Here is a 25742-nt window from a genome sequence, read left to right as displayed (position 1 = left end):
TGAAACGTGTTTTGTAGTGCATTTTATAACAGCTAAAATTAAGGGCGTCTAAAGCTCCCTTGGCTGTTATAAAATGCACCGTAACCCACTGCTTCTCGGGGCTTATTGCTTTAATAAAACGGTTATTCCATATGCGTAAGGTTTCATAAAATAAAGTGCACAGTAAAACTTTGCTGTAACTTCGCAGCAGGTTTGCCAGCAACTTACTGTTGATTTAATTTACAATTTTATTTCAAGCACGAACCTTCCTAGTAAATGTATTTTTCTTTTTAAAACAAGACTAAATAATATTATGTCAGGTCAATTTTCTTGTTATGTAAATGTATCGTAATTTAAGAAGTTTTAAATATTTTTACCAGAAAACAAGACCAAATGTTTAGGAAGAATGTCATTTTTGTCTGTTCTTGCTCATTTTGAATCCGAAAAGTCAAATTGTTTTAATTTTGGTTAAAGTAATTGAAAAAAGTACTAATAGGAAAGTAGTAGTAAAAAAAAATCTACAGTAAATTACTGGCAAACCTGTTGCAAAATTACAGGAAAGTGTTACACGTGTAGGTTAAATAAAGTCATATTTCGGCTATGTAATGCGGTCAGGCATTATTAAGGACCAGAACCCGATTTATAATGGATTTTAAAGAGGCTTCCATCATTAAACACAAATACATCGAGGAATGGTAAATAACAGAACAGAACTCCTTGAATGTTTCTTGCAAAACATTTTATTTACACATTGCTGGAATTAAACGTTATACCCGTATCTCTGACACCTGCATATCACCCCTGTGAAAAGAAAGTGAACGACGTGCGCTTTGGACACAAATTAGAGGATTTAACAGCCTGACGTTTCAGGTCATTGGTTTGCACAGACAATGAAAAGTTTAACAGTTCGAGGGTAAGGATCATTATACGACCCAAACGCAGTACCTGAGTTTTCATTTTATTTACAAACATTTAGATACACTCACCACATAGAGAAAATGATATTTATATCTTAATTGAGCAAACACAAACAAACCATTAAAATATTTAGCCTCTGGACCAGACGAACAAAGATTTTTGTACGTTTTCTTTTTTTCCTTAATTTTAAAAACTATTCTATTAAAACAATATTTGAAGAGCCTCCATCATTTCTTTGCAGTTAAGGATTGATTCTTTGTTGTAATCCACAACACGAGCCTTAACATGCCTCTCAATAGTTTGTGATCCTTTTTGACCAAGTGAATAATCCGGCTCGGTCATTTCGGCGTGTAGGAGTGCTCAGTTAAAGTTGGATGATTCAAGTTCGAGTTCACTGAGTGACTGTAACTTGCTGTATGTTCCTCATAGATGGTAAGGCGTTCATTCCTGGGGGTGGGTAGAGAGAACCGTGCATATCTGATGGACTCAGTGAGCCTGGTACCGGTAGGGGACTGACGGAACCTGGGTCGCTGTGGACTGATCCCCCACTCCCATCAGATTGACCCAATTTCTTTTTCATTAATTTCCTTTCCTTAGCTCTGCGGTTTTGGAACCAGATCTTCACCTGTGAGGACAGATTAGACAGGGTTACATAAGAAATGTGACAAGCTGTTTGCAAGTAATAAGAATAATCTAAAAGATGAAAATTTAAATTGGTTTAGTTTACCTGTCTCTCTGAAAGCCCAAGGTTTGCGGCCAGTTCGGATTTTCTTCTGATTGTGATGTAGCGATTGAAATGAAATTCTTTCTCCAGCTCCAGCCTCTGGTGGTCTGTGTAAACAACTCGATATTTTTCCTTCGTTCTCGTTTTGCCTAAATAAATGAAAATAATAATTGTAAAAGATCCGCATAAAGAAAATGTTTTCATAAAACAGGTAGCCTATATGGAAAAATATTTGGACCCATGATGTTGCAAATTAAAATGAGCTTAAAATGTTTATATAGTAATAAACGATTTCTATAATTTCTTGTAAATTTCTTCAATCATTTCCTTACATTTATTCCCAATGATTTTGCAACAATAAATCATGAGAAACCATTCAAATATTCGGCGAGTTGTGCAAAGCAAGATTAAATCTCTCTACATCTAGATATGCAAATTGAGCTTCTGATCCTCTTTGAACAGACTTTTTGAACAAACTGCAGAACAAAGAGATTCGAAGACATTATCCAAACCCTATTGATGTGTTAAGAGACAACACACGTTTTACAAAGAATTACAAGGAGATAACATCAAAAATACTTTCCACAAGCCAAGAGCTGGCTGCACTTGTTTTATCTGATGACCAACAAAACTATCCTTGAAATATCCAAATAACTAAATAAACAAATTTAATGTAGCCTACGCTATCGAACGTATAGAAATTGTAATAATATTTTTTAAATGAACACGAAACTGCATTGTGTGTCGTGTGGTTAGGCCTGTAAATTACCACTTATGAGAAATCTAGATAAATTCTAACATGAAAAAATTCACTCAATTATTGAATTTCGTTACAAAAACTTAAAACATAAGTTTGGCCTACTCATTGAATTAAACAAGACTATATGTATAACTTTAACGCAGAATTGGCTACAGTAGCCACCAGAAGGTATAAATGCATTTAAACTGTTGAAAGATTTTTGTTATATTATTTTAACTTGAGCCGGAGACAGGAGAGCGTTATTCGCTGTGAAATTTCACTCTTAAAGGCCATATAACCCTCAAGAAAAAAGACAGAGGAAGACGCGTTGTTGCATATCAAAGTGAAAAAGGTGTTGAAAGAAGTCGCCTGAATATGACAGTTCACCCTCAAAACCTGAAACAATGTAACAGGAAAAGTAGACCTCACATCTTGTTTACGGGAGTCACAAATTAGCATTACAAGCGACCCTGGCGCCAATTCCCAACACCTTCATTTTGTCACAACTACATTTGCCTCATTACTTTTTCCGAAGAATTAAATAAATAATAATCCTGATGTTCGATTGTGGGATTATAGAATCGCAGAAACAGACAATTAATTGCGTAAAACTAGCAAATGATTATGGTTGTCATTATTATTATCGTTGCAAACAAATTAGATATAATAAATAAATAATTTACTGACTGACATTTTGCATGGTTTCGCTACATATATACATAATTCACCCAATAATATAGCATATTTTACTTAATTTTGTATGACTAAAATGACCGAAGTTTTAATTATTTTTACTTTAGGCGAATTAATATGATTTAAGGACTGTACAAGCCTTGAATTGATTTACTGTTTTCGTTATAATTTATGTTAAATAATAAGTGCAAACAAAAAGTGTGGTATCAAACCTAATGACACTGGTTCGTTGATAATGTCATTTTTATTCTAACACGGCGGAAAAGTTTACTCGATAGTCATTCTCACTACACTTTCATTTTCTTTCGAATTACTTATTACAAAACGTCGGTTTTCAAAGATAATATAACAAAACACATTTATATGTTACTAAAAATGTATTAAAAACATATGATTTTTTAGCCCACATTAATGAACTCTGATCTAACATTTCAGGGAACTTACCGGTTGATGACGACTGGACAGTTTTGCTCATCCACTGATAGGAGTTACGCCTTTCCCTCTCGGGGGAAAGTTGACCCACAGAAAGGTTTTCAGGTGGTGGCGGTAACACTGCTGACCCCGGACCATGCATGGCATTATAATCAGGCGAGCAATAGGAAACTTGTCCCGGTGATGAATTGCTCATAGGTGCAGAAATTGGGTTTGGAGGTCCGAGGCTGTACGCGCCCCAGTCCTCTCTCGGTGCGCCATAAGGAGCGCCCCATGCCCCTGCAGACTGTGCGTGACTGTCCATGTTTGGCACATGATGGTATCCTGAAAAATCTGAATACTGAGGTGTGGAAACAAAATTCTGTGGTGGAATACTGATGCCAGATCGTCGCACAGGTCCTTGGTGATACATGTTTCCCTCTTTATCCAAAAGATATCCAACGTACATGATTTATAAGAAACCCCTAAAATGACTTTTTTAAGTCAACATGCCAGCCATGCACCATGCCAAAAATGACTTAATATCGGGCCTGACCCAAAATCAAGCTTTTAACTGTTTATCTGTGGTAGTCCAAAATGATCTCCAGGTCACGCGACGTAGTCCTTGACGTTCTTCAATCAAACATGATGTGACTGTGTTGTCAAGGTGGTGGTGGCAAAGGTATAACCAGCCCTCTGACGTCAGCCAGGACTTCAAAACCCCTGGATTTGCATTAAAATGAGTAGCCAATTACACGACCAAGCCCTAAGGTTCCCCTAGCGCCGGATTTTTGCATCACTTCAAGAGTTACTTTATTCTGAAACCACTTCTGCCATTTTCCACAGATGGTTAACATGCAACTTGTACGACTTGAAGAGAGAACACGTGACCTGGATTTTTTTAGGATTTTGTTCAATTAAAAAAACTAAAATAAACCTAGACTGAATTAGTTTGATAATATTATTTGTTCTATAAAAATCTATTTAGGTCTATAATTTAAACAAGCATATCTAACAAATGAATATTAATAAGACTATTTAAATAAATAGATTTATTTTTACGAAACAACAACACAATAATAATAATACTTGTTGGTAATAATGATTTTGTGGTCAAAATGTGTAAATTAGTTAATTATTACAACATTGGATGATTGCTGGCCACTGTCATTAAGCATGAATTGTTAGCAGGCAGTTTGAATGTGCTTAATTTAAACCTTTAACCTGTGGATATGGGAACGTGACATCAGCACAGTACCCATGCCACTTTCTCGCCTTCGGAGTCCATGCGTATTTGTGAGTGATTCTCTAGTAAAAGAGGTGCAAAGCGTGAGAAGGTGTCTTGATGTAAGGCCAACTTTTAACATTCCGCATCCCTCACACCATGACACTCTCGAGTCACACTTCACAGCTAATTCCGGTTTATGGAAATGTCAGGTATCACCTACAGTACCCATGCGACGACAATGTGTCGTGCGTGTCGCCATGTAGTCGAAAGATTTAACGAGCTGTTAATTCATTTTCCTGCGAGGTTTCAGGCGTATTTTTTATCATTAACATATGCAGACAGTAGCCAGTTAAGGCTTGGCCATCTTGTCTCGGATGTTTGGGCAGAAAAAGAAAGAATGCCTACATTTAATGTAAACAGAAGAATGTTTTATTGATTTATTTTAAAACACTTTTAACATGTTGAAATACATGTCATGCACGAAAAACTTTCAATATCTTGAAAACCTCAAGACCCTACAACAAAGCTCATAAAAATAAAATTTGGCTACATATATTACATGTTCATGCACTTATCCTTTTTTATTTGATCTATATTAAAACAATATTTATGAGTTAACAAAAACTTTATGTTTGAAATTATATGATAAATTAAGAAGATTTAAATGAACTGTATCTGTCAGATTGCAGGACACTGCTGTCATTGGTTGAAAGTTAATGTCAACAGTTACAACAATTAAGTAAGTAAATAAATAAGTAAATAAATATGTCCATTAATTTGAGATCAACTGTGGAATTTATTTAATTTTAATTTTTTTTTTTCCTGAAGAATGAACAGCCGAGGATCCATTTATAAATAGGCTTCTCTAGTAAATAAGCTTGGGAATAAACAGTTATTTTGTGAAATAGACTAAAATAATATTCATTAAAACACACAAATGAAAATAGTTATCCTAACTATTTTCTCCTGAAGTACTATGTAATGATTTCAGATGATATGCCAAAGACCTTTTTCACGTTGACAGGGTTATACTAGTCATCATGTGTTTTCTCATTAATGTCAGGGCAAGAAAAGACAGAACATCATTTAATTCTTATACAAACATTACCTAAATAAATTGCTATATTATATTATAGCAAAATACATGTTTTCTCTTTATAGTTGTTTTACTGTTTCAGTTTAACTAAAACGTGTAAAGGTTGTTTAAGGTTTCTATTTTGACCATATAACGTGCATGTTACGACAAAAGGCCAATTTACTCAACGAATCTTTACTTTCTTAACCAGTTATAACAAAGATTTGGTTCAATAGTCTTTTGTAGAATACACAGAATTATCTTAAAAATAAATATAATCCTGAGACATTAACTACAGCCTAGAATGTACGACAGCCATGTATGATTGTCAAAAACTAGAGAAATGTAGTACTGAAAACAGAGGTTTGTGAATAGACACATTGCTGATGCTGTTCTGAAGTGACGTCCAAACACAAGTGTACAAGTGACAGGTTTATCTAGAGACCCGTTGAACAATACTGTGACGCCCTCTGGTGGTCAATTAGATGAAACAGCAACTAAACCCAAATGTAATGCTAATTGCAGGGCAGACCTCCCCGGAAGTTTTTTTTGTATGTCACACGCTTTACAAAGTTGGTTTATCCTTTGATAATTATGAAGCTTTAAGACAAAGAACCCCTTTTCTATCCAGACCTCAAATCCCAATTAGTTACTATAATGCACCTTCACAGAAAAACCTCAAGAGGGCGATGCCCACCAGGTGATGAACTTTGTACTCGCGAGTTCTTACTATCACAGGACCCTACAAGAAATTACATTTATAATAATTTATGTTTGTTAAAATCGTTGTTTTATAGTTGATGTAAAATAAAATAAATTGAAATAAATGACAATGAGTTTGGCTTGTCTCCCTTATGATTCTTATTTCATCTTCTTTGAGTCTGTTGTATGAGTTTGAAAGACATGGATAACGATTGTGATCAACAACATTTTGTCCAACAATGCTTGTCTGTCAAAAGATTTTAAAACCTGTTTATTTCAGATATCAGATGGATTTCATTGAGATCCTGGCTGTCTCTGGTGTGGATGTGAGTTATGAGCTAAGAAAGCTTGATGTTCTCAGTGTGATTTACAGTTTTCCTGGAAACCTGAAAATAGCAGCATGTGTATCCCAAATGTATGACAGTGGGACAGAATGTTCTCAAAATACTTTGAAATGTGAATCATATATTTTATTGTTATATTTTCACAATGGGAAATAAAACAAATAGGTGAAATACTGCAATGCATATTTATTAGGATTTTAAGGAACACTTCAACCTATGTGCTATTAGCTTAAGTCTTATATAATTTCTTTATTGCAGTCATTCACGGTGTAAAAAAACACTTTTCACATAAAACGTGTTTTAGAACTGGGGAGCTTTCAGTACATGCAGGCACACATTAGTTCAATGGCTACCTCAGATTGACTTCATTTGGACAAAAATGTTCCTCCACTTTACCAACAGTTTCACATTACCATTGATCATTTATGAGTTCATTAGTAATCCCTATTTTTTTATAACATAAACCCAAACCACATAAACCAGACGAGTATTTTCTTATCCTGTCAAACTCTATGGGAAGGTCTCAATAACCACCAACCACCCATCTTTGCTCCAGTGTATTTGCTGCTTAAGTCCAAAGTCTCCATAGAGCTGTAGATCAGATGTTTACTGTTTGTCAAAATTCTTGAACTGTTCATTTTTTAGAAACTGGGCCCCTATGGGGACAGAAAGAATCTACTTTGATCCGGAGGCCAACAAGACCAAGTAAATCTTAGTTATTTTAAGACTAACCGTTTAAATAGAATTCGTTAACCCTGTCCCATAAGAGAGAGTTTATTAACATATTCTGAGCTGTTTCTATTTCGGTCTCAAATCTTGTTGAATAAAGGTGAGCAATGCTTTGCTAATCTGTGATAAATTAAGTGCACCCTATTGTCTTTGCTCTAGGCAAGAGGTACGAATATGTTCCCCATCCCCAATTCTGCAAGTCCCTGCTCTCCAAAACCGGAACACAGCGTGGGAATTGTGCCGTGACCAGAGGGGAAGACAAGTCCATTAATAGGAATTTGTTCAGAGGAAGAAGTTTGGGGTATGATAGGATTTCAAGGCATTCTGTTTTGTCACTGATTGCAGGAATCAGTTTTGGCAGGGTACCAAATGTGCCACCTCTGTTTAAGTGATTAATGAAGCGTCTTATACCTCTGGGGCTTCTTTTCCTTGGGAAGGGGCTCTGGAAGTGGCAGCATGGGGATTTACACATTGTTGAACAAGACAAACAAAAAACGGAGAAGGCTTTTAATTGCATGCACACGTGATGTTTTTCTCATAGATTTCTCTTTTGGCTTCCATTATGATATGAAGTGAGTTAAAATAAAAAGAATAACCCCACAGCCCAGGAAAAGGCCCATGCGACAACATTTCACAGATTCATTTGAAGTACAGGTATTCTGGTACAATTAACTAAATTTGTATTGCCTGTTATTTTTTATTCTGTTAATATTGTGTTATGCTTTCTGTAATTAGAAAAAACGATATATGTTTGTTTTGAATGCATTATGTATGGGAAAACAAATCTTATTTACTATCATAGGTATGCACTTATTTACAATAACATCTTATTTTATGTTTATTATAAATGTTTTAAAATGATAACACAATGTTTTTAAATTGGAGTTCTGTTTAGTTATAGTTCTGTTTTAATAATGTTGATATTTTATTTTTATTATGTTATTTTTATGTGCTGTTGTAACTTTATTATTGATTTGTTTATTTGCTATATAACTTACATTTTATATTTAAGTTCTATTTTTTATTGTCACCTAATCATTTTAGTGACTTAACTTTACAATTTCCATTTAGCGTAATTTTTTAAATAATATTTAGATATTTAATTTTTTTAAATATTGAATTGTTAAAATTATAGTTAACTAAAATAACCTTGACGTTGTGGTGTAGAAAAGTATTTTTATGAAGTATTTAAAAACGAAAAAAGGCATGATTCATTAGCATTTCTATATTTTGTTTAATCAAGGACGTTTTGCGATTGGCTGCAGACCTATGAGATTGTATGTGCTTCCTGTGTGTCAGTAAAAAAATGAGATGTGCTTGAATGCCACGTTTATTCTTGAAGCCAGAATATGATGACCCCTAACCCTCCCAACATCCTTCCCTTGTTTGTTTATTGTTCATATTCCTGAATCAGTTTAGATATCTGACAACTCATGTTAACAAGCCAATAACAACCATCCATAGGTTATATATAGTTTTATAATGGTTTTAAGTGTACTGTAAACACTGTATATTCATGACAAACAGAGCATAAGCTTAGAGCCAAAGGTGGGGGGCACTGTTGGCTCTAAGGAATTCTAATGCTTGTTATGGGAATGAATCGGAAAACCTTCATCTTCTGGCTCACAGAGGTATTGTCCTGGTGACAGACAGACTGTCGTCGGCTCACTCTGTTCAGGAAGTGTGTCTCTGTGGTTCAGAGGCAGGAGGAAAATGACACAGGGTCTGACCATCTCCAGCCACACTTATAATGGTTAACCTACATCCTTATATTATAAAAATGTATGGATGCATTGGAGAAAGTACAGGAATTGATGAGTACATTGTGTACTTTATTTATTGTTGGCTCTCATGACACATTCATTGTCTTCTTTACTTATTTGTATGACGTTTGGATAAAAAAAAACATCGGATAAATGAGCACATGTAAATGTAAATGAGAAAAGTGGGTCTATGTGGGTGCAATTTTAAATTTCTTTGATATACATAAAAGGGCTTGTTCACCCCAAAAAGAAAATTCAATCATCATTTACTCCCACTCTTGTCAATTCAAACCTTTGATGTGCTGTCACATTTTGAAAAATGTTGGTAACCGTACTACGACAGTACAATAGAAATGAATGGGTACTGCCATTTAGTTGCAACATTCTTCAAAATACCTTCTTTTAAGAAATTTTGTGAAACTATCTCCATAACCACAAAACCAAGGCATGTTTGTGAGTATAACAAACAGAACCACAACTCAGAAAAAAAGTGCTTTTTATAAATATATAAATCTTTATTTATGTTTGGTTAATAATAAAAATACAATTATAATACAAAATATATAAATGTAGAAAATATCAGTGCATACAATTTTACTTCACAAATACAGTCAGTCAACAATAAATCATGAATGGAAGTATAATTTGGAAGTATATACAATTCATTTTTAAATAGTCTGCTAACCTTGAATGCATTAAAAATAATATTGATGGGACTAACTGCTCTTTTCACCCTTGCCTGTGAACAGAATTTGGTTTAACTGATTCAGTGGTCCACCGTGATTTCCCAACCATTGGTTTACATTACACCTGTTAAAGAGTTAACACAAATACTTTATATGTAGTGACCGACCAGCCTTGCTGACAATGTTATTAGTATTTTTCAGCCTGCACTGCAAGCTTTAGTAGTATTTTAGCACGAGACTACTGAAACAAATACCTTCCCCTTAACAATCTGGTTAATAGCTGCACAATATGTGTCGTTATGTACATATACAGTAGTGTAAACAGCATAAAATAAGGAATGTACACAATGCAGCAGTCTAACTATTGTTAAATAGAGAGCAAGGCCTTTTGATTCTCCATCAATAATTGACATAGTATGCTCCTTATTAAATGTGCATTAATTATTTACTTGCTAAGGCTTTCCAAGCCACTTTCACAGTGATAGACTGGACGTTAGGCACCCATAAGCCATTAAATCCTGCACTATCAAACCAGACAAAAACATGAAGCTTGGCCAATGGAGTGGTTAACTTAAGATCTCTTAAAATTAAAGCTTATTAAATAAAAAGGAATGCGGATTAGACAAGTTAAAGACAAGGCTGAACTTTGTCAGAAAAAACTAAATGGAATAAAAGTGTCAGGAAATCGGCTCTCAGACCCACTCAGGAAATCGGCTCTCAGACAGACATCACAGAACCCAAAGGCAAGTCCAAAATGACGATGGTCAACATATCCGGCAATTTATACAAGAATTCCAGACCACACATTTAATTATTCATGATCTGTGGTCTTTTGTTTGATAGTCTGACAATGGTTTTGAGTGAAATCTGTTCTCAAGAAAAATATTTTCCTACACAAAGAATCAGCTCCATTGAGCTTCGAAAATACTAATCTTAGGAGAATAAAAATATCGCCTGACCAGTTTTCCAGTTTCTTTTAATAAAATATTTATCTAGAAATAAAATATGCATCACTTTTATATAAACATGATTCAATGAAATAAAGAATCTGCCATTTCACCCGAAGAAAAAGCACCATTACTGTAAGTGGTTCTTGGTGGAGCATTATGTTAGCGCAAAGCTCGCAATGCTCCACCAAGTGTGAACGCAAAATGTATAGCTTTAATGCTTTGGATAGAAGCATCTGCCAAATGTATAAATGTAAATAAGTTCTGCATATCTTCTTCACAGTAAAAAGCAGGAATACCTGAGGTGCTCTTTCACTGTATGTGTGATTCTCACAGTGGCAGCCCAGTGCTTATACTGTACTCAAACACTGCCTTTCCTTGAAAGAAAAAGTAATACGAAAGAAATGAAGTAAATGAGAAAACCATAATCTGATTTATCTCATGTGCCCAACCAATCGGACGCTCTGGAATTGGGTGAGATTTCCAGTGGCTTATGAGTGCAGAACAGCTCAGACAGGTGGAGTGGAGTAACGGACCACATAGTTATAGTCCGGAGGTGGGCTGTGACATTCCAGCTCCGGGTCGAGGGAAGATTCCTCCAGACTCAAGTCCAGTGACGGAACAAGGGGTGGAAATTTCTCCTTCTCCCCCTCCAAAACCGACTCCTTACTTTTGCTCTTCATTCTGTGGAGGCGAAAAAAAGAAGGTTCATGTATATCCTGAACATCATGGATGAAATGCTCAAGTGTACAATAGGCAACCGGCAGACTTAGCTGGTCCGTTCTGTAGTAAATTTCTGGAATTATTAAATAACTGCATACTAAGTAGCGTTTTGAACTATGTATGACATCTCTTTAGTGGGGTTCACTCAACCAGACACCTTAGCATCCTTGAGGTTGCAAACTTATGAGTCAACGGGACTCGAGACGTTGCGGTTAAAGGGAAAGATCATCCAAAAATGAAAAATCTGTCATCATTTACTCACCCTCAGGTTATTTCAACCTGTACACATTTCTTTGTTCCAATGAACAAAGAGAAAGAGATATGGAAGGATGTTAGTGATTTTCAGTTCTGGGACATCCTCCACCATAGTATGGGAAGAAAGGATAGAATTAGTTTGTTCTGTTGAACACAAAATGAGATATTTTGAAGAATTTAAGAAAACAAAGACCTTTGATTATTTAATTCTTCCTACTATTGTAGTCAATGATGTCCCAAAACTGAAATTGACTAACGTTCTTCCAAATATCGTCTTTGTGTTCATCATGTTTGTGAGCGTGAGTAAATGATGACAAAATATTCATCTCTGGATGAACTATCCCTTTAGTATCCACATACTTGCAATGCATTAGACTTTAGGCAGTACACAGTGTGAATCAGAGCCGGTGCCAAGCCCTCTGCATATGTGCATATCAAATGTGAGTGCACCCGGTGGAATTCAGCAGCACAATGCAGAAGGGACGTTACACAGACGCTTGGACAGAGCAGTAAAGCTATATAAGGTCAAAGGTGACCGTGATTCAATGGGTACTAGGGAGGGGCCGTCTCTTTACGATATATACATCTTTCTGTACGTGCTGACAGAGGTTCCTTTTCCCATGGCTGTGACCATGGCAACCTGTGTATGGCTTTGGCAACCAGTGGCAGACTGTGCCTAGCTTTTGATCATATAGAGCCGTGATGATGAAGGCACTGTAAACAGACACACGAGACACGGAATGTTTTTAATGAGAAAGCCTGTTGATCGTATGTTCATGTGCCTCATCAATCATAAAAGAGACGGGAGGCGAGCTCTGTAATCTTCACTTCCCCTGCTGATGTTATTTACAGTGCTTGAATTTACCGCTGTGTAAAATAGCAGAGGAACGGGACAAAGGGTTATTAAACCATATCTTGGATAAAACATGACCACAAGGCTCAAATACATTGTGTTTTCTATTCTAAAGCATTGCATGTTTAACCTGAATAATTTTAAAAGACGTTACCCAATTGTGAGTGTCATAAAGTCCAATCGGTAAAAGATGATCACTATTTTTTTCTAGCTGCAATTGGTGGTACACATGTCCTTAATTGTTTGGATGTTGAATAAATACTTGAGAGTGTTTTGGAGGATAATCTTTGTAGATTAACCCTGGCCTTCACTGCATTTCAAGACCATAAACCAAAGCTTATCAAGCCCAATGACCTGCCATGAATAACGCAAAAGGCCATCTCAGCTCTAGTTTTTAGCACCATTTGCCCCGGGGCATTTTAAAGAACAAGAAAGGTTGCATTAAACCCCAAAACAATTAAATGATTAGGCTGAGGTAACGTTATGTTTTTCAAAATGAGATATTTACGGTATAAAATATCCTTTAAAAATGTATCTTTACATAAAAGGTTATTTAGTAATAAAACTACACATTTGAATATTTTGTTCATCAATACTATTAAACTTCACTCAGAGTCTTGACTAATACAAAGAAATATAAAGCAAAATACATTAGTCCTTTCTCAAATAAATGAAAGTGTTAATTCATTGTCTATTAGCATACAGCGTGGCCATGTGCCATATCTGTTTCAGTGATGCAGTCAAGAGTCTTCACAACCCCGGCGGCAGCCGGCGGCACCAACAAAGATGCTAGTCACCAGCCCTTCCAGCCAACTTTTACAAGTCACACGCCCAGCCCTGCTTTTGTTGTCAGGCTGTTGAGATTGTCACCTTAAGCAATATCTCTCCACTGTGCCTTTGTCTGTGACTCTCTCGCGCAGGCACGTCTCTCAAAGAAAATGGTTGTGACTGGAGTCGTGTGGAGCTGCCGGGAGGGGGGCAAACTGTATGACAATTGTGGCATCTACATTCCAGCCCAGTGGGAGGGTCTCCAGGGCATACCCCGGCAGCTCTACCCATTCCTGCCCTTCTGGATTCTGTCAGGGGAAAGGTTCGAAACGGACTTCATGAAATGTACTTACGCTCGAGACATGAAACTCAGGGACAGGGTCAGTGACTCCAGACGCTTCAGAGTGTTCATGTCATCTGAAGACAGACCTATTCCACTGTCTGACTGTCCAGCCTGTGAACAACCAGAGACCACTTGTGAGGATTATCTACTGATGTCAAAATTGATGTAGTTCCAATCCTTTTCTAGAAACTTCTTGTGATGATGTTACAGTCTTTTCTTATGACGGCATTTAAATATTTCATTGGTAGTCACATTGTGTGCGTGTTGTTTTAAGGATAAGTTTTTCACCTCATGCAACTTGTTGGTTCCGTCCTCCAGGATCACATCATCAAAGGTCTTTACACTTGCTGGGCGGATCTTGATGTTCCTGAAAACATCAAATACTACACATCAGATTACTGCTGAAGCTTTTGTAAATACATGAAAAACTATGGATTGAGACGGTTAAATTTGTCCGTTTATTGTATAAACTTTTACATCAGCGTAAAGCGACAGATATTAAATTCATCTTTAGTGGTAACATGGCTTTGGAAGTACAAAAGTTAAAAAAAACATAATTTTAAATAGAATATTTAGAAAAAAACAATATTTATTATAGAAAGAAAATAAGGGGTCCTTAATGATACAAGAATCCTCCCCATGTGCTTTAACGCTAAGCAAATCTTATCAAGAACCAATGAATGTTTTCTAATCACGTCTGAAAAATATTGAGAAGATGTGCAGTTTATTCAACAGGAACATGAAATTGTATGAAAACCAGAATGTGAAGAGAGAACTTTATCATCTCCAAAGAACGGCAGACAAATGATCCCCAAAGCACATGTCCTTATGAAACATGAGATGTTGGAATACTCCACATTTGAATTGTGGTCAAAACTTCCAAGGACGAAATGAAAAATGTTGTGCTCACCCTGAGCACACAGCAGTAAAAATGTCTGACGATAAATCCATCTTACCAAGCCGTCCCGGAGTCTCTAAGAGAGGCAGGTCTGGTTGAGATTTCCTCTGAGGGATTGCAGCTCGTGGGATCATCTTTGGTCAACAGCGCTGTGTTGATCGGAATGTAATGCTTTCCCTCCTGAGAGACACAAACAATTGAACATTCTGTTCATTTAATGACAATGACATCACTATGCATATGCTTTAGTATAACAGTGAGGTTAATATTTGGGATACATGGAATTGAGAATTTTGAATAAGCATACTGAAACAAAAGGCAATCTGTTAATATATGCAAGCGAAGGTGTGAATATGTTTTATGCTAATTACTTTATTAGGGACAGTCTGGACAGCCCAGAAAGTTCTTTATGAATGATGGATAGAGATGGTAAGGAGTAGACTTTGATCTTAGTGCAGATTTATAATATGCTAAGAAGAGGAGACAGCACAAAGCACCACTGTTCCCGACCAGGATTATGAAGTTTTATGTTTTTTAAATACTGTTGATAAGAACCAGCGTTTGGGAATGTTAGTAGCATTTACATCTGAAGGTGAATTTTTCGGTCTATGAGACTTCAAATGGGTTTAATGCTAAAACACACAAGTTTTAATGCTTATATTAAACGAAACATAAATGAAAACACTGTGCATGACTTCCAACGTTCGAATCAAATACAATGTTTCTCAGGTTCCGTTAATTTCATTCATTCGTTCATTCATTCATTTTTTGCTGCATTAAAGTACAATCATAATTGCTTTACAAATAATTTCAGCTTTCTATTTTAAGTTTATAATATGTTGAAATTGCTTAACCTATTTTGATGAGTTAGTAATGTAAAAAACATAAAAAAATTGTAAACAGCTAGTAAAAATTACTTGTAAATGTCACTTGCAGTGTAAAACATTTTTCAACTGTGGTTCTCAAACGGGCGCCTCTGGCTTCAAAGATGGATCTGGGGAGGCACGGTTGTTGTGGTATATTTTGAAATATTGAAATGATCATAAATTTTGTGTAAACAAACATCAGAAAAAATAAGAACAACAACCAAAAGAACTGATGTTCCAGGATTGTACAATTTTAAGATTATTAATCTTTATGGGGGGGGGGGGCACGCACCCTACACAAAGGGGGCCTTACATCCAAAACGTTTGAGAACCACTGATTTACAACATCATTAACAGATTATTAAAATAAGGTTAACGACAACCTTCTGTGTAATGATAAACTGCATCTCACATCCCAAAAATACCCGTGGTTTTCACCTACAATGTGTAGTTAAACAAAACTTAAACTTGTGGGTGCCAAAACTTATTTAAGGGATAGTTCACCCAATGAAAAATCTGTTAAACTCACCCTGAAGTTGATCCAAACCTGTATAAATTTACTAGTTTTGTTGAACACAGCAAAAGATATATGTTAGATTGTTAGCAACAGATTTCTGTGGCACCCTTGACCACCAAAGTATTAGTTAGACACAAAAGAAAGATTGTTTTAAGAATTTTGGAAAACAAGCAGTTTCAGTTCAATTTGATTCTACTATGGTAGTCAATTATGCCATATAAATCTCAGTTGCTAACATTTTTCTCTGTGTTCATCAGAACAAAGAAATGTACACAGGTTTGGAACAACTCAAGGTTGAGTTATTCATTTTTATTTATGGGTGAACCATCCCTTTAAGTGAATGTTACACATCATCTGATCTGACCTGCTGTACACTGGCCTGGAGCAGATCTCCCAGCCTCTCCACTAGTTCTGTGAAAGTTGGTCTTTGGGGTGGTTCTCCATGCCAGCAGTCTAACATGGTTTGATATCTATAAAGAACAAATGAACAATTTCATCAGGAGGTAAACACAAGATTCCTTTGAACATAAACAGGGTATTACATATTAACATTAGTCCTTCTTCAGCGACCACACAAACTCTCATGAATTATGCTCTCTGCCTTGACATCCACAAAACTGGGCTTTATCCAATTATTTCAGTCATCAATAATATTTGCAGCGTGACATGGCGAGTAAAGCTGGCCATTTTTGCTTTCAGTGGTGTTGAGAGGAACTTCCTTCTGTTTTAGGGGACCTGTCAGCACCTCTCCTCATCAGGGACGTCTGAGGTCTCTTATTAGATCTTGTAGTGACTCCTACTGCGTTAGGTTAGCTGAAGGCTAAAGGTTCATTGGGGCGTACCAGCAGTGAGCTCCGAGCATTTGAGTAAATGATCACGGGTGACGATTGAACACCATCCTGTTTAGACTGTAACTCTCACTGGTCTTTATATAAATAAATCCTGTTAGCCACTATATTCTCTTATCCCTTCTGAATGGCACAAGATCAGGCTAGTTTGGGGCATGGAAACACTACTGTACTACTTGACTCATTACTTCCTACACTTCCTTACACTAATTACCTCATTTATCCATCTGGGTTTAGTAGTCATTAGACGGGAGGCGTTCGTCTTACGCTGCGAATGAGATTAGCTGGAGGAAACAGGACTTTTATAATGAATCCAGGTGGAAGAACTCCTTACACTAACAGGAAGGCCAGAAAAATGCAGACTGGCGGTTTCCGTCAAATCAAGGATAAACCAGGATGTTTAACATCCAGAAGCCTCACACATACAGCACAGTTTTACATATAACTTGAAAATATACTATGCCGAAGATGTTAAAGGGGTCATATGGCGCGAACACGTGTTTTTCTGTGTCTTTGTTGTGTTATAAGTTGCCCATGCATGTATAAGACACGTAAAATTGCAAAAATGAAAGTTTCGTTACAAAAGTTACAGAATACACAAAATATACAACATGTAATAATCCCTTCTTACAAACAACATAAAATAGAGACTGTGTCTGTCCCCCGGATTAGCAAACATAAGATATTGCGTAAACCTCTTGAAAGTAATTTAATAAACGTTAAACAAATCAAACATGAACAAAATACAGATAATCAGCTGTTACGACTCGGATTGCTTAATATTAGATCTCTCTCAAATAAAGCACTTTTTGTTAACGATTTGATAACCGATCATAAAATAGACATGCTTTGTTTGACAGAAACATGGCTAAAGCCAGATGATTTTATTACTCTAAATGAATCCGTTCCCCATGATTATTACTATAAACACGAGCCTCGTCTAAAAGGTAGAGGGGGAGGTGTCGCTGCACTTTACAATAATTCTTTTATTACCTCTCAGAAGTCTAATTTTAAATACAATTCTTTTGAAGTCATGGTACTTCACGTATCGACACCTAATACTAAGGACAAAACATTTTTAAAATTTATTCTAGCTATTGTATATAGGCCTCCAGGGCACCACACAGATTTTATTAAAGATTTTGGTGGGTTCTTATCAGAACTAGTACTGGCCGCAGATAGAGTCCTTGTCGTCGGTGACTTTAATATCCATGTAGACAATGATACAGATGCCTTGGGACTGGCTTTCAAAGACACTCTTAACTCCATGGGCGTTAGTCAACATGTGTCAGGACCCACTCACCTTCGTAATCATACTTTAGATTTAATACTTTCTTATGGTATAAATGTGGACGATGTTAAAATCGTTCAGCAGAGTGAAGATATTTCGGATCATCATCTGATATTATGTTTGCTTCACTGGCCTACGGCTGCAAATCAAACTCCTTGTTACAAATATGGTAGAACGATCACTTCAACTACCAAAGATGCGTTTCTCGATAATCTGCCTGAATTGTCTAAAATATCTAGCATGAGTAATAACGTTGACGATTTTGACACTACTATTGAAAATTTTAACTCTACTTTCTCGGAAATATTAGACACAGTTGCTCCTCTGCGTTTAAAGAAAATTAAAAATAGCAGCCCAACACCGTGGTATAATGAACACACTCAGACTCTAAAAAAGGCATCCCGTAAAATGGAGCGCAACTTTAAGAAAACGAATTTAGAGGTATTTCGTATAGCATGGAAGGATAGTACTCGAAATTACAGGAATGCAATAAAAACGTCTAGATCCGCCTACTTTTCAACACTAATAGAGGAAAACCATCATAACCCTAGGTTCTTATTTAACACCGTGGCTAAATTAACAAAAAATAAGTTGTCATCGACGTCAGATTCTGATTATCAGCATAACAGTGATGAATTTATGAACTACTTCACGAGTAAAATCCAAGATATAAGAGAAAAAATTATAACAATGCAACCTGTAGTGAAATCCGCTGAACAAACTAACTACAGCACCCCTAAGGAGAAATTGCAATTATTTTCTACAGTAGATCACGATGAACTGTCTAAAATCATTAGATCATCTAAATCATCAACATGCATGCTAGACCCTATACCTACAAAACTACTGAAAGAAATGCTCCCAGAAATTATAGATCCTCTTCTTAGTATTATTAACTCATCTCTGACATTAGGACATGTGCCTAAAGCATTTTAGTTGGCTGTTATAAGGCCTCTTTTAAAAAAACCCAAACTCGACCCTAAAGAACTAGGGAATTACAGGCCTATATCGAATTTACCTTTTATATCTAAAGTTCTGGAAAAAGTAGTTTCAACTCAATTATGCTCCTTCCTCCAAAGGAATGACATTAATGATGAATTCCAGTCTGGATTTCGAGCATGTCACAGTACAGAGACTGCTTTGATCAGAGTTACAAATGATCTGCTTTTAGCGTCTGACCGTGGCTGTATTTCGTTATTGGTGCTGCTAGACCTCAGTGCTGCATTTGACACCATTGACCACAGCATACTTCTACATAGACTCGAAAATTACGTTGGCATTAACGGAATAGCATTGAAATGGTTTAAGTCTTATTTATCCGACCGTTTTCAATTTGTAGCAATAAACAATGAGGTGTCCCGCAAATCACAAGTCCAGTACGGTGTACCACAGGGCTCAGTCTTGGGACCCCTGCTCTTCGCATTATACATGCTACCTCTAGGAGATATAATAAAGCGACACGGAATTAGCTTTCACTGTTATGCTGATGATACTCAACTTTATATTTCCTCGATGCCTCATGAAACCCAGCAGTTTCATCGAATAAAGGATTGCATAGTTGACTTAAAAATGTGGATGAGTAACAATTTTTTACTACTAAACTCGGACAAAACAGAAGTGTTACTTACTGGACCGAAAACTGCTATGCGTAACAACCAAGAATACTGCTTAACGATTGACGGATGCTCCATAAAATCCTCGTCATCAGCTAAGAATCTTGGCGTTGTATTCGACAGTACTCTCTCATTTGAAAGCCATGTCGCAAACACCTGTAAAATTGCATTTTTCCATCTTAAGAATATATCTAAATTACGTCATATACTGTCACTTTCAGATGCAGAGAAATTAATTCATGCATTCATGACATCAAGACTAGATTACTGTAATGCACTTCTAGGTGGTTGCCCTGCGGGCCTATTACAAAAACTGCAACTGGTTCAAAACGCGGCAGCTCGAGTTCTTACACGTACAAAAAAGTATGAGCATATAACCCCGGTTCTGTCAACCTTGCACTGGTTACCTATAAAGCATCGCATTAACTTTAAGATCTTGCTTATTACCTATAAAGCCCTACATGGTCTAGCGCCGCAGTATTTGAATGAACTTCTATTGTATTACAGACCTCCACGTACATTACGCTCTAAGGGGTCCTGTCAGTTGGTAATACCTAGAATTTCAAAATCAAGTGCAGGTGGTAGATCGTTTTCTTATCTAGCGCCTAAACTTTGGAATATTCTTCCCTGCACGGTCCGGGAGGCAGACACACTCTGTCAGTTTAAATCTAGACTAAAGACTCATCTTTTTAATCTTGCATACACTACACCTCCATAATATTAATCCTCAGAGGATTTAGGCTGCATTATCTAGATCAACCGGAACCAGGAACACATCCAACAACAAATGATGCACTTGTTGCATCAAAGAGTGCAGAACAGTACTCTACTCTCAGCCAGTCTTGTCTCTTTGTTCCAAGGTTACCGCAGGATGCAGTTCATGCCCAGACCTGATGGCAGAGCTGAGAATGGAAAGCGGTGACCTGACAAGTGCTAAGAGGATAGAGCTGGATAAAGGACGCGACAACTTTGTTTTTCCTACAACATTTCAAATGCTACTAGATTGTTAATGATAATCTTTAATCCTTAATTTTTATATTTTTACTAAGCCTTGTTGTGCAAGCACTGTTGAGCTTGTGCAGAGGCAGCAGCTTTTGCCAGAGGGGAACTGGAATCCCCTGGTTGGGCCTGGGTTCCCCTGAGGTTTTTTTTCTCGATGGGAGTTTTGGGTTCCTCACCACCGTTTGCATATTGTTTTGCACTATCTGCCTGGCCGGGGGGGCTGCTTTAGAATTCATACTTGTATTAAATGTGTCTCATGTACAGCTGCTTTGTAACAATGAAAATTGTAAAAAGCGCTATATAAATAAAGTTGAGTTGAGTTGAGAAAAGATTTAAAAGCGAATGCTCACCCAGACCTGCCTGAAACGCCTCGTGTAACCACACCCCCACAAATCTACGTCAGTTCATCAATTATGGTAAGAGGCGTTACATTGCCGTCACACGCTTGCAGTATTCGACCAATCACTGCGCACTGGTTAACTGGCCAATCATAGCACACCTTGCTTTTCAGAGCGATGAGCTTTGTAAAAAATCTGCGCGTTTCAGAGAGGCGGAGCAAAGAGGAGATACAAACATACACGGTTTGTGGAAAATGCAGTTTTTTTAACCTTAAATCATGTATACGCATTGCATTACGTCTAAAACAAACAATAATATTCGTTTTGGCCCTATCATACAACCCCTTTAAAGATCCGGTGTATGAAAATAAGCAGCATCTAGCGGTGAGGTTGCGAATTGCGTCCGAAGGCTCGCTCCACCCCTTCCCTTCGAAGCACTACTGCGGCTGACACAGAACTCAGATGTCGTCACGTTTTCGCTTCTTTGCCGAACGATTTAGTCCATTTAGGGCTACTGTAGAAACGACATGCCGAAATCAATGCAAGGGGACCCGCTGTGTGTAGATAGCAAAAGTTCATTCTAAAGTAATAAAACATAACGCTTCATTATGTAAGGTCTTAATAGACTTCTGAAGCCAAAGTTATTTATACTTTATTGCATTTCTGTGAAAATCCTCCAAAAATGCACACGTTGCACCTTTAAGTCTATCATATTTGTTTAAGTTCTCAGAGTGGATAAATCTGGATAAAACAATACGTAAGCTCCACACGTTGATGTACCCTTCAATCAATTCACCGCTTCATCCTTTTCATCACTCAGGGCAGATGGGGTCAGGGCCACTCTCAGGGTCATGGATAAAGTGCTGTTTAACCCTGAGGTCAGCACATAACTTTATCAACGTGTCTACTTTGTTGAAGAACGGCGCACGTGGGGGTCGTGCAATCAGTGCTGAGTCGAGCAGGCGATGCAGTTTATTACATTTACTCCTTATCTTAGTTAACGCATTCTTTGAAGCTGTATGTAAAGATTTGGGTTTGAGTTATATAACACGGCACCAGGCTGTGGTCGTGAGGTTGGGAGGGTTGCATGCGGCCAGATTCATCACATTTAAAGCATGAGGTCTGGACTGCATTTTCCTGGTCATCTCCAATCACATTCTGTAATGGGCCGTTATTATGTGCAATTGGCTGGACTTGGTATGTGATTGCATGTGTGATTGCCAACATGCGACAAATCACATCACCAGCTGTAATAAAACGTAAGTGCTCAGTTCGGGTTTCCAAATGTATACGACATTGGATACTATAGAGTCAGAGTTAAAACTGAAGGCCTCTCTCTGATATATTTTTTCCATTTACGTGCAACCCAAATCCGAAGTTGTCCACTCCACTTCCTTTCCGCATTTCAAACCTATACTGCGACCTTTCCTCTCATATCTTGTTACATCAGAAAACATTGGATTGTGGTTTTGCTGGGTCTCTAACCCCCGTAACCACAACGGGATAACTCGCCTGTGGGTTTGCCTGTCTGATGCCCGGGGTCCTGCCACTGTGTTCGGCCCCCCCATGCTGTGTAGGTACACCGAAGCCTTTAATGTGAGCTTCAGTTTCCGCTTCATTGGTGTTAGTGAGTAATGGATCCCTAACACCCATCAAGTGCACTATAAACTAGCTGCCAATCAGAAGTTGCCATTTCTTCCACTCTCTAAATAATTGTCCTGTTTCCATTTAGTGCTCGGTCTCGTGTCAAAGCAATGAAATGGGATACTGCTTCTCTTTTCGACTGTAACTATAGAAAATGATTTTCGTTTGAAAAAGTGCAGGCTTTTGCTAACAATCCTGAAGAGTTGACTTACTTTAGTAGTCATTATACTCTATAAATGGAGATATTGTTGACGAATCAAGTCTCATAGGCATTCTTACATTTCGGAGGAGGAGTACTCGGGAGCTTTCATCCTGGTGCCCTCCTTCAATCGGCAGCAGAATTCCTCATCAATGTGTAAGCCGGGGTACGGAGAGGCGCCTGGTGAGAAAAAAGAGAATAGTGGGGTTATCAAGACCCATCCATGAAACAGAGCATTGGCCACTTCAAAGGGTCTGACGAGAAACACACTAAACTGTGAAGTGGCTTGGAAGCACAGAGAGATCAATGGAAGAGAGTTGGATATATCACAGTCTGCATCAGCGGGGCTGTTTGGTCTCCTGATAAAGACCGTCGACTAGTTTCCATGTAAACAGCTTTGGACGGCATGGTTTTGCAGACTCTTTTGCGCTCTTGCAAAAGGACGTGAAATAATATTTGTATGTTCCTGACCAAAAGCCTTTGAATAATATTTGATGTCTGCTAAAATATGCGTGGCATAACTACAGATCTCCAAGAGGGTCAATCTTTCATTAAACTGTCATCTAAATCCCCCTCTGACATAGATTAGGTAGTCATTAAAAACAAATATATAAATAGGGCTCAAAATCTCCTGCAATGTTGGGAACGAGAAGCTGTAGATGCGGAGTGCCTAGAAAAACAGATGAGAAACCCAAATCCACAACACAAAGCACCCGAGTGTACTTTGGGCGCAATGCAACGTTTAGTCTCAACACTATCAAGTAGCAATAATCATTTTTCTAAACTTTTCCTGTTCATCTATTTTAAACCAACAAAATCAAGGCAGTAATAGGGTGAATATACATTTGGGGAATTTTATTGAGGTTTCTGGTTGCATTTCAGCCCAGATGAAATGCAAACCTGTACAAAGTATTTCTAGGAAAGGTGAGAAAGTTCTTTGGAAGTAAATTCCAGTCTGTGTTTGTTGACCGGTTTGGGGTGGGTTTTCCAAAAGCATAGTTTGTCAACTATAATATTATATAAACTATACAACTAGTAAATATTATACAAATTCAATTTTACATCTGTTAGTTTGTCAAATGTAGAAACATTGTTTTTTGCGCATACGCCTTAACCATACCTGGGGAAACCCTGGGCGGAGTGATGTAGAAAGGAATTTATGAATGAATTATATACCGTGAAAGAAAACAACAGAGAGCAAAAATGTGATAGCAAAATAGTTTTTAGAAGCAGCGTACATTATTTACCGCAATAATATGACCACCACCTATGTGACATCAACCAATGTGGTTCAAACGGCAGGTGAGCAACAAAGTTACTATGTTTTCTGTAAATTGTCGTGAGTAGATAGTTAGTTTCTCAATCGATGCATCGTACTATGGTGGTGGTTAACCAGAAAGTTGTGCCGTTATTCGGGAAACGCACCCCTGGCTAGTTGCTAATAATATACTTATTTATATTTAATTGCATAATATTTGTATTAAACAAACAATTTGTTGAATGGGTCTTTTAACTTTATCCCATTTAAGTTTAACCAAGTGGTTCTTCTGGTGACCCAAAAAGTCTTTCCTGTGGCTCAGTGGTAAGAGCATTGCGTTAACAATGCAGGGTTGTGGGTTTGAAACCAGGGGATTGCAATGACACATGTAAAATGTATAGGATAAAAAGCAATATAAGTCATTTTGGATAAAAGCCTGTGCCAAATGCATAAATGTAAATGTAAAAAATTTAAAGTCTACTGGCTAGACATTTAACTTGCTAACTTGAAATATTTTATTTGTTAATTTCTTTTGCTTGTTTTCAGAAATAATCTACAGGGACATTATTCTTTGTGGATGTGTACTGGACGTTAAGTTTGGTAAACAAAAACACGTATGCCCAGTAACACTTCTTTATAGTTTTTACTTTGAACCCATCAATACAATCCAATGAAATGTTTACATTTTAAAATGAGCCTTAAAATGTGTCCTTTGTATCATTATTATATTATGTAATTTTTAATATTTAACTGTTTTTGAACCTGTGAAGCACTTTGAGTTACATTTTATGTATAAAAAGTGCTTTATTAATAAAAGTTTATTATTATTATTATGACTTTAGACTACATTTTGTTGAAATTCAAATTATTGCTCAGAGTAGACTCATGGTGTGAACTTTAGCTTTTTAAGGGCAAAACCACCACAGACACAATGCACAATATACCATTAAAGCTTACAGAACATTTACGGAGAGAGGAAGCATCTACATTAAATGCTGCCTGGTAACTATGTCTTTGCAATTTAAGGCGGGTAAAGGATAATGCAGGGGGGAACATCTACTTTACAACCTGAACTTGTGATTATAAAAAGTAGTTGACGTTCACAGATGTTGTGGCACAGATTGTTTTTCTCAAGTGGACAGCGCAATCCATTTTGTTCCCGGAGGAAAATTTAACAGCAGCTGACAGTTATTGCCCGCTCCATCTGGTGGAGGTTGATAGCGCAGGGCACCTCACGAGCGGCCCGTGTTCTGCCAGGTGTCTTTGATTGTGGACCAGCGTCGGATGGATCACAGCATGTGAAGCGCTGCCTTCATACTCCATGTGTTTAACTTTGAAATGGCTGCTGATTTCTGTCTAGGCTTTTTGCTTTGGTGTTAAACGTAGCG

The 25742-nt window shown here is 37.2% G+C and overlaps 2 protein-coding genes across 2 annotated transcripts in view; both read right to left on the bottom strand.

Annotated features, from left to right (window-relative positions):
* Positions 1 to 1288: 1288 nt before the first annotated feature.
* On the bottom strand, positions 1289 to 5197 carry cdx4 (caudal type homeobox 4). The gene is made up of 3 exons (XM_056770242.1): positions 3498 to 5197; positions 1625 to 1770; positions 1289 to 1522 (listed from the first exon to the last, which is right to left on the bottom strand). Exons 1-3 carry the CDS (start codon positions 3931 to 3933, stop codon positions 1289 to 1291), a joined length of 816 nt encoding a protein of 271 aa, XP_056626220.1. The 5' UTR covers positions 3934 to 5197.
* Positions 5198 to 9796: 4599 nt separating this feature from the next.
* Positions 9797 to 25742, bottom strand: part of kdrl (kinase insert domain receptor like) — a 38993-nt gene continuing 23047 nt past the window's right edge. Inside the window, exons 26-31 of the mRNA XM_056770414.1 lie at positions 23177 to 23276; positions 16526 to 16631; positions 14837 to 14958; positions 14169 to 14247; positions 13891 to 13991; positions 9797 to 11622 (exon numbers count right to left, since the gene is read on the bottom strand). Of these exons, the coding sequence (XP_056626392.1) occupies positions 11448 to 11622; positions 13891 to 13991; positions 14169 to 14247; positions 14837 to 14958; positions 16526 to 16631; positions 23177 to 23276 (683 nt within the window). The 3' untranslated portion in view covers positions 9797 to 11447. The remainder of the gene's footprint in view (positions 11623 to 13890; positions 13992 to 14168; positions 14248 to 14836; positions 14959 to 16525; positions 16632 to 23176; positions 23277 to 25742) is intronic.

Source organism: Triplophysa dalaica, chromosome 16 (genome assembly GCF_015846415.1).
Source record: "Triplophysa dalaica isolate WHDGS20190420 chromosome 16, ASM1584641v1, whole genome shotgun sequence".
NCBI lineage: Eukaryota > Metazoa > Chordata > Actinopteri > Cypriniformes > Nemacheilidae > Triplophysa > Triplophysa dalaica.
The sequence above is the reverse complement of the archived record's forward strand: the minus strand, read 5'-3'. Positions and strand labels throughout refer to the sequence as shown.